This window comes from Triturus cristatus, chromosome 2_2 (assembly GCF_964204655.1).
Source record: "Triturus cristatus chromosome 2_2, aTriCri1.1, whole genome shotgun sequence".
NCBI lineage: Eukaryota > Metazoa > Chordata > Amphibia > Caudata > Salamandridae > Triturus > Triturus cristatus.
This window is the reverse complement of record NC_140582.1, coordinates 711923052-711936322: the sequence shown is the minus strand read 5'-3', so window position 1 is coordinate 711936322 and position 13271 is coordinate 711923052. Positions and strand designations below refer to the sequence as shown.

Genomic DNA, 13271 nt, shown 5'->3' with positions numbered 1-13271 from the left:
TCCGCGGAGAACGCAAAATTGCCCAAAATTCTGCTTTCTGCGACTTCGCGAAATTTTTGCTTGTTCGCGTTCTCAGAATGCGTGTTCGCGAGATTTTTCTCCCCGAGCACGCAAACAGCGATTGTGAACAGGAAAAAAGCATCGCGAACAAGCAATTCCGCGTGTTCGCGGAATTTCTGCGTGTTCGCGGAGATTTTTTACCATTTCGCGGAGATTTGCGTAACGCGATTCCGCAAATTCCGCCCACCCCTATTTCATTGGAACTCTATAACGAGGTCCTTTTTGCCACATTCTCAGCTGGTCCTTGCACCTCAAGTTGAAAAGGAGGAACTTGGGCATCCTCTCTTCATAGGTACTCCTCAAACCAATAGTGATGGAATGGCTAGGGGAGGGTGCTAAGCTGTATTTGTTGTCAAAGCTAGGGTTTTAGGAATAACTTGATGGGTAGCATTCAGGCTACCAAAATGCTCACAGGCATCTAAGAGAACAAATAAATGCTGTCATTGAGGTATCCCTTGAAAAATAGGAATGTTCACAATGTTGAGGCTTTCCTTGATTTCAGGGCAGGTCCTTTCTGTCGCAGCCCCTCGAAGCTTACTTGCAGATGCATATTAGCTGTGGAAAAACAGATTCATGAGTTTAATTCTGCGAGCTTAGCACTACTAGTTTAAGGTCCATGAGATGTTAGGCTGTGAAGTGAGAGTCTGCATGTTATATCTTCGTTCAATATCAAAGGCATTCATGAATGTCTGTGGGTCTTCTCCTGGTTGGGTAGTAGATGTATATTTTACTTGAAGTAGCCATGGGAATTGATGCTGCTGGTGGCTGCCTTAGCTCTGAGATTAATGTTATCCACTTCGGAGAGGAATACAGTTTTTAAAGCAGTTTGTTGTTTGTCAATGTATTACCAGACTTCAAGACCCTGACGGTCCTCTTGTCATCCTGCATCTTTCTGGTTCATTGTAAGGCCATGACCGGAGACACCTGTAGGAGAATATAGATGGCTAGCGAACACAGACTCATACCCACTAAAGATCGGGCCACACTTTCATCTTGGAGCGTAATCCGTGACATGGACAGGAAGAACGATCTTTGAGTACTTCTGTGATGGAGAATTCACTGAATACTGTAGTTGAATGCATCCCAGTGGCCTTGGTTCAAAGTCTGGGTATCTTCTGCTGCTTCACAAGTTTGAACTTTGGGCAATGATGATATATTTAGGGACCAGTTTAGTCCTTATCTACCTATTCTCCAATGCTTGTGGACAACAGGACCGACCAAATTCTACCCTTTCTCCAGGGCGTTGCCCTGGGATTTGTTATTTTTTTAATATTGGTGGTACAAAGGGTATGCAGTTCCTCCAGGGGAGTAGGAAGGGTGGTGAGGGAGCTCTAGGCTTTTACAGAAGGATGGGGGCGGGGGGGGGGGGGGGTTAGGCCGGGTGGCTCCTTTAGGAACAAGGGTCCTCACCAAAGTGGTGTCATGCTTCATCATCTGCCAGCTCCTCGTTTGACCAGCGCTGCAATGCCCAATGGGCCCCACAGGGGTGCTCTTTGCTGGAGGTCTTCTTTTTGCCGCTGTGAGTAGTATGGAGCGGTGGGCATGTGGTAACAAGGAGTCAGAGTAGAAGTGGAGAGTGTATGAAATAAACAACCTTTGGGATCCCTATAGTTATTTTTGTTTTCTGGGATCCTATGCTATGGTTAAAGAAACTAGAAGGTCCTAACTAGGGCCCGAGAGGTCAATCATAACTTGCTAGCACTTCGACTTTCTAGTTTATTTAACCATAGCTAAAGGAGCCACCTCCCAGCCTTCTGTACTCACCCAGAGCTCCCTCACCTCCCTTCCTCTCGCCCTGTTCTTTCCCCACAGGAACTGCATACCCTTTGTACCTTCAATCCAACTTGGGGGCCCATATGTTGGACTTGTCTAAAAGCACCGGTACCTATTTTTCCTATGTTTTTTGTTTTTCTTTTTTCTAAAATGTATTTATTTATTTTTATTGCCCTCTTTCTTCAACCCAGCAGATAATCTATTCCATACATTAACTTGACATTGTTGTCTGGGGCTCATTTTTCAAGTGGCAATGTGTTACCATGAAGGATTCTAACATGTTATTATGTGTTGGGTATCTCATTCTGCTGTCAACTAGCTAACTGCATTGTCCTCCATTGTTATAGGTTCACTCTGCCTGCAGTTGGGCTGAACCTGCAGCAGTGCTTGTGTTTGTGAGTCAGCCATGTGATCAGCTCTTTGCTCCTGTTATTGCTTGCCCTGGCGCAAGGCAAATTCCCCGGTTGTCAATCGAACCTGGCTGTTTATTTTAGGCTGAATTCACAGCCTGTCTGCATGAAGCGGCAGCTAACTTTACTAGTCGTATCCTTGAAACTCTACTTCTAAATAGGCTAACTTGGATTTAGGACATTATGGACCCAGTTTGAAGTCTTGAACTTCTCACCTGCAAGTCGTTGTTTTCAGGTATTTGTTTAATTAGTTCAATGTCAGTAATGACCTAGAGAGATGTAGTTACCCCACCTTTAACGATGAGTTTTGACTTGTCTTATGTGACCCTCCCTGTAATTGGAATTTTGGTGCAGTTGCTGTACTTTCTGTTCCTGCTACTGTGAAATGAGATTGCATTTGTCCTTAGGGAAGATGCCTGATGTAATTGAGTCATTCACTAGGTTACTACTTTCTAAGATAGGGGGTGGGGGGGCTGAAATATTGAAATGTCCTAGACATGATCTCCCAACCTTGCAAACTGGCATTATCATTGATTTTTATATTTGTAATGTCAATGCAGGAGGGTTTGGGTTAAAGGTTAATAACATTTTCTATTTTCAGCACCACAAATAAAATGAAAATATAGTAAAAAGGATGCTACCTTTGTATTGTCACACGGAGACCACGTGTCCAGCATGAACCCACTCACTTTTAAACACAAAATGTAGTTTTTTTCAGTTTTTGCTCACTTTCAATGTTTTACGGAATGTGGTATTGCAGTAATTGGAACCTTTTGTTCCTATTTTATTTCAGGTCGCTGACCGGGCAGAATATGTTGGTTCTGCATTACTTCACAAAGGTTGCAGACCGGCTCCAGATCAATTCATTGGAATCTTCGCCCAAAATAGACCAGAGGTATACAAGTGGATATTTTTATGTGCTGGGCTGGTGTTTATTTTTGTGTAAAGTATACTAGGTGGAGTGGGCATCGCAGTAACATATTAACAAAAAGGTATTTTGTTCTAGTGAAGCCTACACAATTTAGTTTCCACCATTGGTTAAAGAACAGATTTGGAGTTAGATCCTAATCCTTCAGTACATTATTTCAATTGTTTTCAAACCCCTTAATCTTTTTAAACTTTTCCAGTTCGCCAAATACTCAAATGATCGTAATGTAGTAGACATTTTATATAGTGAAATGGTATTGATAATCCTTTACATTAACATAATTAGTAAATTTAAATTTTGTTTCCAATGCAATTTGTTTTGCATCCTGCAAATTTCCTGTTACTTTCTTACAGTAACCCTTTTTGAATACGGTCTATAACTTTCCATGCAGTGTCGGACCTTTTATGCCACAGGAAGCAACAGCTACTTTCCAAGGTTGTTAATAAACTGAGGCATAATTCCTTTTACTTTCCCAAAGACTATATAGACCGTTTGTACGTCTTTTTTCAGCTCTTTTTCCATCAGGGAGTTTAGTACCTACTCTCTAGAGAAGTTGTGATATTTGATTTTTATACAATGCCAGATTGCCACATGTTGCCTAGTGGTGCTAATGTAGAGATGGGGCCAAACGGCACTGAGCTTACTTGCTCTGGAACACTGTCCAGTTATGATGAAGCGCCATGGCTTTTAAAGATTCGAAATCTTGGAATAAACCTAAAGAGTTGGATGATGGTTTGATCAACACATGCACTGCACACTTCTATTTTTGGTGACATATCTGGATTCATTTGGTTCGAGGCTTTGGCGCCTGTTAGGCTAAAGTTGTGGAGGGAAATTGGAGTGAGAATCTATAATATGTTTTGATTATTTTCAGTATGTTATGAAGAAGCAGAAAAGAGGCGTAGAAAGACCGTTGGGCCCTATGTGAAGTGTTTTTATTCCAGCTCAAGAGCACAGCACATGTTCATTCGAGAAAATGCTATGCTGTATGTTCTGCACTCGCAAATTGGTCATGCTGTCTGGTGTCGCCAGAGTAGGCAAGAGGAAAGTCTGCACTGAGTCTGATCTAGTTGTGCAAACAAATACCACCTACTGCTCCATAATGAGCACTAGAGGTTTTTCATTTTCAAACGAGCAAACCAACTGATTTTCTAAAACATGATCTGAGATTACTTGCCTGAACTTTGTTTCTCTTAAAGGTGATTTATTTGGTGGTGCTCAGTTCGAATCCTGTAAATCTATATCCTCCTGCCATTCTCCTAGATAATAAAGATGCCCTAATTTACCCATATATCAGTAAATACTAGGAGCCACCATGGGTTATGTGGGTAGAGGTAGGATTCTATTAAATGGTATTACATTTGAGACCCTCTGGATGTGTGAAGATTTGAGGAATGCTGGATGATTTGGCAGCTAGTGCATTAAAGCCTTTCTTCAGCCAAGAGATGGCGGAGTGTGCCCACTCTCTGACCTCAAGTTGTAACATAATCTAGCTGCTGTGATCTCCTTGGAATATGAGAATATTGGTGAGGTTCAAGCTCTAACAAGGTAAGACAGCAGCACCCTAATTAGGATGTGTAGGATGACCCAAAGATGGAGTGCGAGTCGATAAAGTCTGTCAGGACCCGCATCTTCTTTAAAGTCAAATCAATCCTTCTAAAAAGGTACAGGATATAAAGAGACATCCTTAAACAGATTTTGAAATCCTATGCATGCAAAAATCACCAGGGTTATGAATGTGTAAATGAGCTCTGCAAGTAAGATCATAAACCGAAATTAAAAAAATTGAACCAGCTCTTGGATTAAACACTAAAATGGAAAAGCCAACACATTTTAATGGAAAGAGAAAGCTTAAGTGACAGTTGAAAGTGCATCTGTCATTTCTATGACGTATTAGTGTAAGTATTCACAGCACGTGCAACAGTAATTCAGCCCCAATACGCATATTGAAACAAAGCTAGACCAATGAGTGAAACTGAGTCAAATCTACTGTGTAGTACAGTACCTCTGTCCTGCACCATATGCTTTACATTCACAACTGGAACTTTCTTTGGAGGGCTAGTTGAAAGCATGTCAAATGCACCATTTGCTAACTTTGGTTAAAAACTTCTTGCAAAAATCAGAAAACAATGTAAACCATTAACCGAAGAGGTGGGGATTGGGTAGATGGCCCACAGGTCTAGATGTCCATGGAAATGTATGAAGTACCTCTTGTGCAATATAAATGTGGGCGGGGGGAGCCGTAACTTTCAAAGTGGTTTAATTTCGGTTTTGCAGAAACGGAAATTAAACTAGGAGAGGATACACTCTACAGTGCAGATCTATGGCATTAAAAATATGAAACGCCGGTAATGCAACCAGCACATGTGTATGCATGAGAAAATGCCCTTTTTTGAGTGGTAACTCTTTTTCTGCTGAATATTATTGCTGATTTTTGTTTTGATTGCACATTGGGGTTGCTTCTGTCCATTGTATGTGTTCTGACCCCTAAAACATGTAGAACTCAGCTAATCCCTGATCTGGATATTGAATGCTTCTATAAAACCATAGTATATGATGTAAAAACTACACGAACAGTTAAATGTCACCTGTGGACTGCAACCATTATTGTGCCGTCCAATAGTGTGACGAGGAAAACATGTCTTCAAGTCTACCCATATAGCCTGACTGCTGCAATTTAAACCTTTGACCAGACCTGTCAAAATAACCCTTTTGATATGGAAAGCCTTCCTTTCAAATATTAAGACACCCCTATGAAGGCATAGTAGCCCACAAGGGGAGGTGAATGGTATTTAAGTGGGACATGTAGAAATGTAATGCTACTATATGCCTGTAGTGAACGGCCCCCAAAAGCAATTTTCACTATGGAATGCTCCGGCTCCCCTATGAGGTAACAAAAATATTAATTATGCTTTCTCTGGGTTGACAGCAGCTACAAATGTTTCAACCACTGAATTATTATGTATTAAAAATCCAATCGACTGGTAAAATTTAGATTTCTTTTTTTTTAAAAATTTTTGTTAGGGAAATTTGTTTAGTGAGTGATGCATATCGGTCCAAAAATAATAGCTGGGGGTTTCAGGAACTTCATTAACTTAAAAGAAAAGAGAAGCTTGCCCATTCAGAATGTAGTGCAAGGGAAACCTAAATAGGGGGGGGGAAGTCTTTGCTGTAGAGGCCCAGGGTAGCCAGTTGGGCACCAGCCTGCAGGAGGGGGGGCACTAGTTTCAGCTGTAGTTTCATGCAGCTTAAAAGGAGGGTACTGCTCATTTCCCGAAAAGCAGCGTCACATTGACTAACACTAGCTGCCTCCAAGGGCATAAGGCCTGTGCCGTTTTGGATTTCAATAGAATAGTGCACTCTGGGATATTTTACATTAAGACACAGTATGTGCTGTAAACGTGGGTAGGGTTGCCTTTGGAAACTTTCCCCATTTGTTAGGTGCATCCAGGAGTCTCCTCCTCACACTAGCTACTGAACTGTACAAAAATGGAACTGACTACCAGCTCCTCAGAAAGCTTTCTGGACTTGTGGAAAAACAGAAGGACTGCACCTGGTATTTGAGACCTGTGAAGAGAGCAATACGAAGTCCTGTCATAGGTCAGTTGGCTGACTTCCTGTGTGGCTACAGGGACACAACAAGCTGCAAGAGGCCTTTTTCCTTGAAGTGCTTACCTAACCAGCTACAACTGGACCTTGCTGGTGGCCTCGGCCTGATTTAATTCTACCCCCCTGCTGTCTCGGAGGTATTGGGACCCTTGGCTGTGACTAACTGGACTGCTCCCACAATCTCTGAAAAGCTGTGAGAAATTCTGACTTTAAGCCAACGGAAGGCCAGGTCCCAACCAACCACCTGAGCTGATCTGGCGAAGGCTGAAACAAGTGTTTGAGGCATGTGTGGCATTAGGTACACATGCTGTGTATACTCCTGCCATCTAGTGTTGGGCTCAGATGTGTGGCAGTTGTTTTTCTTCGAAGAATTCTTCTAGAGTCTCAAGGTACTGTGACTCAACCATGCGCACTGCAAGCAAGAGGTGATCTGCTCCATTGTTACGTAATTACATAATTTTTTATTTTTTTTTCTTCGCCTTCAGGATTGGACATATGCTTCCTTGCTCCGGATTGACTATGTTGCAGTGATCTTTTTGGTTCTCACAGTCCGTATTTCTCCATCTGTATTATATTCAATCACGTTTTTCCTTTTTCTCTTGTATTGAGTCCACACTTCCAGTTAGTCAGGGACTGTTTGCTTGTCTTAACCAGTCCCCAGTGGGGCCTCGCCTGCCGGGGCCTCTTTCCTTCCATTCAGTCCGCTCACATGCCTTGCCTGTGATGGAACGGGTGCCCTTTCGATGCTGTCCGCTGTGTCGTGCGAAGTACCCCTGGGCCAGTCTCCACCAGGTCTTTAATCTCTGCCTCTTACCAGAGCGTGATGAGACCTCTTGTGACGCATGTCAGTCTTTTCAGTTGAGGACCCTTCAAGGCTGCAGGGTCCGCCCACCCAAGATGTCACACAAGAGCCGGGAAGTTACTCCAGAGCTCTTCGGCACCTAGGACCTTGAAGGGGAACATTTCTAACCTTTGACCTCTGAGGATGTTATTTTTGCCCAAAGAGTTCCGACTCTGACTTGGAGATTGAGGACCTCCCGCCAGCTCAACAGGTCATGTACTGCTTTCTCGACACTACTCCAAGCTTCTACTCCACAAGGGGTATTCAGCTGCTCTGGACCCACAGAAGCAGGCCATGGTCGGCACCGATTGTCACCTTTGGACACCATGCCCAGCATTAGCTCTGCGCTGAAGAAGAAATATGTATAAAATTGACCTATTCTGCGCCACCCACTCCAGGCTCTGCACTGATCCTACCGTCTGTTCTGAAACAATCAGCCAGTAAGCACAATCTAACAGTTGGCATTAAAATATTCAGTACCAACCGGAAGACCAGCCCACGAACCAGTTGAAACGGTCCACCAGAAGCTGCAGGAGCAACTCCACGCCCACCAGAAACCTTGCCATTCACTCCCAGCTTGGCCGGATATGGACACAGCCTATAAACACAATCCTTGGCCTCGTAAGAGGCAGCTCAGCTTTGAAGAAGCTCTGGAGCCCCCTCATCCAATGCACTGTGGGAGTGGAGGGACACTTATGATACACCCGGACGGTGGGGGGGGGGACGCTTATTATGTATCCTAGCAGGGAGCCTCTTGGGACTCGTACAATGTCAATCCGCTTGGCGATACTGATCATGACCTCTATCCTGCCCGACCTTCCCCCACCAGATGACAACTCTTCTTACCATGAGGTTCTAAGTAGGGCTGCTGCATACCAGAATGTGCCGGTGCATAGAGAGCCTGTAGAGGAGGACTTCCTCAGAATTTCATCGGCCCATCGCTCCAAGCAGTATCTTCCCGTGCTGAAGGATGCTCAAGCCCGCTACTGATATCTTCCAGGAGCTGATCAAGGCCCAGGTTATTACCCCATGGGTGGACTAAGTACAAAGCCTCCCTTTCAGACTCCATCTGTGTTAGGTGCCAACTCCCACCAGATTCCCTATTGGTTCATACATCGATTTGATCCTTGAGCTGATGAGATGCTGGAGAAATCCATAAAGACACGGAAACGGCAAAAGCCATAGGCGCCTTCCCCACTGGAGTCCTTTTCCCCACTCCGCCTGCCTAACCATCTTCCACAAAGGGCTATTTCAGTAGCCCCTAGAGTGGAAATCGCACCAAAGGTCGAGGCAAAGATAGCTCCCCTAAGAGCTGCCCCAGCCAAACAATAACTTGCCACTCCCGCCCCCAACCCCCTGATTACACAATACATGACCGGGAAGGTGGGGGGGGGGGGGCAACTTCAGCTGATTTTCACTGCTTGGTGACATGTTACCTCAGACCAGTGGATGTTGGACATTTACCATGGTTGCTTCCTGAAGCTCACTTCCACACCACGCAACATACCCCCTCCTTCCCCCCCAGACATGTCCTCTCCCCAGAACACCGTCTGTTTCAGAAAGGGGTCCAAGCATTCCTCAAGGGTTTCATAAAACCTGTACCACAGCACCTACATGGCTCAGGGCTATATTCCCTCTACTTTCTCATACCCAAGAAGGACTGGACCCTCAGGCTCATTCTGGACCTTAGATCTCTGAGCAAGTATATCCTATCGGAACCCTTCCACATGGCCACTCTTCAGGGTGTCATTCCTCTGCTACAGCAAGGCGACCTCATGGCTGCACTGTACCTCCAAGATGTCATGGGGGGGGGGGATATAAACGACGTCTATTGTTCCTAGGACTCACACTAGCCAAACGTGACATTGCTCAACACTGGAAAGCAACATTCCCGCCCAGTATAGGTACCAGGAAAAAAGCAATGGATAGATGTATGTCGGCCGAAGTTGCAGTCTTTCAGGCATGTGGCTGCCCGCACAAGCACAAGTAGATTTGGGCACGCTGGGCCACATACCGAGGCATCGACTTGTCACTACTGGGGCCCACAATATCCTGAGACCCAATAGATAGGCTGGTTGTGAGCAGCTCACCGGTTTAGGGAAAAGGTGTTGTGCAGGGTTGAGATGGCAAATGTGCATTATGTTCGTGTGCTGAGATATATAGATATAGATATAGATATATATAATGGTGTTCGGGGGAGGGGGGCTTGGGTCTGATGTTCTGCAGACCTGCCAGGGGGATAAGTGGTGCCTTGCACTTGTACAATATGATTATCACATGTCTGATGCTCACCGGACTCCGCCCAATTGGCACCTTGAAAATTCAATAAAATTTGTTGTAAAAAGAAAATGCCTACTTCCACATCCCGATTCATCCAGTGCATTGTCGTTGCTTCTGGTTTGTGGTAAGTGGTCAGCATTACCAGTTCAAAGTGCTGCCCTTCGGGGTCACCACCACACCACACGTCTTTACCAAATGACTTGCAGTAGTCGCTGTGCACCTGTGATGAAGGGGCATCCATGTATTCCCCTACCTGGATGATTGACTAATTCAGAGTGCGACGTAACAGTGCTGTACACACACCCAAGTCACGTTGGACCCCCCACACAAGCTGGGCTTTACCATCAAAGTTGTAAAGTCCTTTTTATAAACCCTTCAAATTCAACCCTATTTGAGAGCCGTCCTCAATGCAGAGGTTGGCATGGCCTATCCAGTCCTGCAAGAGTCTAGTCCCTCCAAATGTTGCTGCCTCTTTTTCAGCCAAATCAACAGGTCACAGTATAGACAGTCGTGCCTCCTGGGCATTGTGGGATACATCGCCATAGTACCCCATGTAGGAGAATTTCCTCACGCTGCAGTAATGTTTATTGCAACCATGGTCTTAAAAGCAGGGTCATTGGGAAAAACTAGTGCTGATCAGCTGCTGTGCTCCTCTGAAGTGTTGTAATGCCAACAACTTGTAATGTGTCAAAGTCCCACCCCGCAACATCAAATCACCGTCACACCTAACTCATTCCTCAGTGGGTGGAGGGGTGGTCGGAGGTGGGGTGCACCTACAAATCTTGACTGGTCCTGGACCAGTGGGGTCTCATGCACTGGTATCTCCACATCAACTATCTGGAACTGCTAGCTGTCCAAGCGCTCATGGCCTTCCTTCACCACATACGGGGCAAGGTAGTCCTCATACAGACAACGTGACAGCCATGTATTACATTAAGAAGCAGTGGGGCACTCACTCTCCTCAGCTTTCTCTGTTAGCTCAGTCCATCTGGTGCTGGGCCCTCCACCACAGGATCCACCTATTGGTGCAGCACCTCCTGGGAATTTACAGCGACTTTGCCGACCTCAGCAGGCTAGGGTTTCAAGTCCACGGGAGGTAACGTCCTCTTTTGCTTCTCCCAGTGATGGTTGTTTCCAGACCTTTTTGTCTAAAGCAGAAAACGCAAGTTGCTCAAGCTTTGCCTCCAAATTCCCTCTTTCACAGTCAGTGGGCAGTGCACTATGGATAAACTAATCCTGGATATTTGCCTATGCATTTCCAACTCACTCCCACCCTTTGCCCTCCCCCACCCCCTTCATTGCATTCGTGGCTCGGAAGCTATGGCAGACCCCTCGTCCTCGTCGCCCCGACGTGGGCCAGACCACTCTGGTTCACTACTCTTCTTGAACCTCTAACTTTTCTGGAAGTTTCGCATGAGACTTCCCCCAACAAGCCAGACCTTCTCGCATAGAACCATTTCGGGCACCCTGACCCCAAGAGTCTCCTCAACCTTGCGATCTGGCTCCTAAAGTGTTCGAAGTTGGTTATCTCAATCTTCCTCAAGAATGCATGAACATTCTTAAGGAAGCATGCAGACCCAACTACTCATGCCTGCTATGTTGCCAAATGGAAAAGGGTTGCTTTCTACTGCCTTCCAAACCACATTGACACCCTCGTAGCCACAGTTGAGAACTTTGTTAGTTACTGAACCTCCAAATGTTTGATCTGCCTTTCACTTCCATTTGGCTACACCTGGCGGCTGTAGCTGCATATCTCCAAAATAGCCGACATGTGATGCTCTTCAGGATTCCAGTCATTAAAACGTTAATGGAGGAGTTCAAAAGAGTCATACCTCCCCGGGTTCCTCCAGTTCTGGTGTGAAGTCTTAACATTGTCCTCATGAGACTTATGAGTCCCCCGTATGAGCCGCTGCATTCATACACCCTTATAAATTCTTTCTTGAATTGTAGCTTTTCTAGTTGCCTTAGATTTCTTCATAAGGTGGTTTCTCCCTTCCACCTTAACCAGTCTATAGAACTTGCAGTCTTCTTTCATAGCCTGACTCAGTTGCAGAAAGGGCTGTTCATTCCTTAGAAACTGAGCAAACCTTAATGTCCTATATACACAGAACAAAGCAACTTTGAAAAACCCAGCAGCTTTTTGTTGCTTTTTCTGAACCACATAAAAGGGAGGCCTCCCCAAAATCTGCATAGCAAGATGGATAGTTAAATGTATCCAAACCTGTTAAGCAAAAGCTAAGTTTTGCCTGTTCTTCCTAGAGACCATACCACCAGAAAGAAAGGGGCCTCTGTGGCCTTCCTCGGAAACATCACAATAGTGGACATTTGTGTAAAGCAATTACTTGGTCTACACCACACACTTTCACTAAGCACTATTGTGTAGATTAGAACGTTTAGCCCGCCAACAAGCAAATGTTCAACATGGGCATGAAGGCCATCGCCGACTGGAAGAGGAGCAGCCGTCTGAAACTGAACTCTGACAAGACGGAGGTCCTTTTCCTCGGACCCACCCCTCAGCATGGGACAACTCCTGGTGGCCGACCGCTCTAGGGACAGCACCGCCACCGACCACGCACACAAACTAGGATTCATCCTTGACTCCTCCCTCTCCATGTCCAAGCAAGTCAACGCCGTCTCCTCCTCCTGCTACAACACCCTACGCTTGCTCCGCCAGATCTACAAATAGATCCCGACCGAAACAAGAACAGTGTCACAGGCCCTCGTCAGCAGCAGACTGGACTACGGCAACGCACTCTACGCAGGAATCCCAGCCAAACACCAACGGCGGCTACAACGCATCCAAAACGCCTACGCCCGACTGATCGTCCATGCCCCCCGCCGCAGCCACATCACCCCCCTCCTGAGAGACCTGCACTGGCTCCCCATCAACAAGAGGATCACCTTCAAGCTCCTCACCCACACACACAAAGCACTCCACCGCCAGACCAGCCTACCTGAACAGCAGACTCTGCTTCCACACCCCCACCCGCCAGCTCCGCTCCGCCAGCCTCGCCCTCGCAGATGTCCCCCGCATCCAACGCATGACCGGCGGCGGCAGATCCTTCTCTTACCTCACCGCCAAAACCTGGAACACCCTCCCAACCCACCTACGACAGACCCAAGACCTACTCTCCTTCAGAAGACTCCTCAAGACCTGGCTCTTTGAGCAGTAGCGGCACCCCCCCACCACCACCACCCCTTACGTCTTGAGACCCTCACGGGTAAGTAGCACGCTTTACAAGTACCTTGATTGATTGATGTTGGTTAGGTGGTACTACATACCCTCCTTCGGTCTTCTGCAACATCCAGACTAGCACCTGCTTAGGGGCGCACTGCGTTACAGTCCGTGCACAGCATGTGTATCTACAGC

At 46.0% G+C, this 13271-nt stretch overlaps 1 protein-coding gene across 6 annotated transcripts in view; it reads left to right on the top strand.

Moving 5' to 3' along the window:
- The window catches only part of ACSL1 (acyl-CoA synthetase long chain family member 1), a 479125-nt gene that overhangs the window by 191544 nt on the left and 274310 nt on the right, over positions 1 to 13271 (top strand). For all 6 annotated transcript variants that reach the window (XM_085641919.1, XM_085641924.1, XM_085641925.1 and 3 more), the window contains exon 5: positions 3037 to 3138. In XM_085641919.1, coding sequence (XP_085498045.1) covers positions 3037 to 3138 — 102 coding nt within the window. The remainder of the gene's footprint in view (positions 1 to 3036; positions 3139 to 13271) is intronic.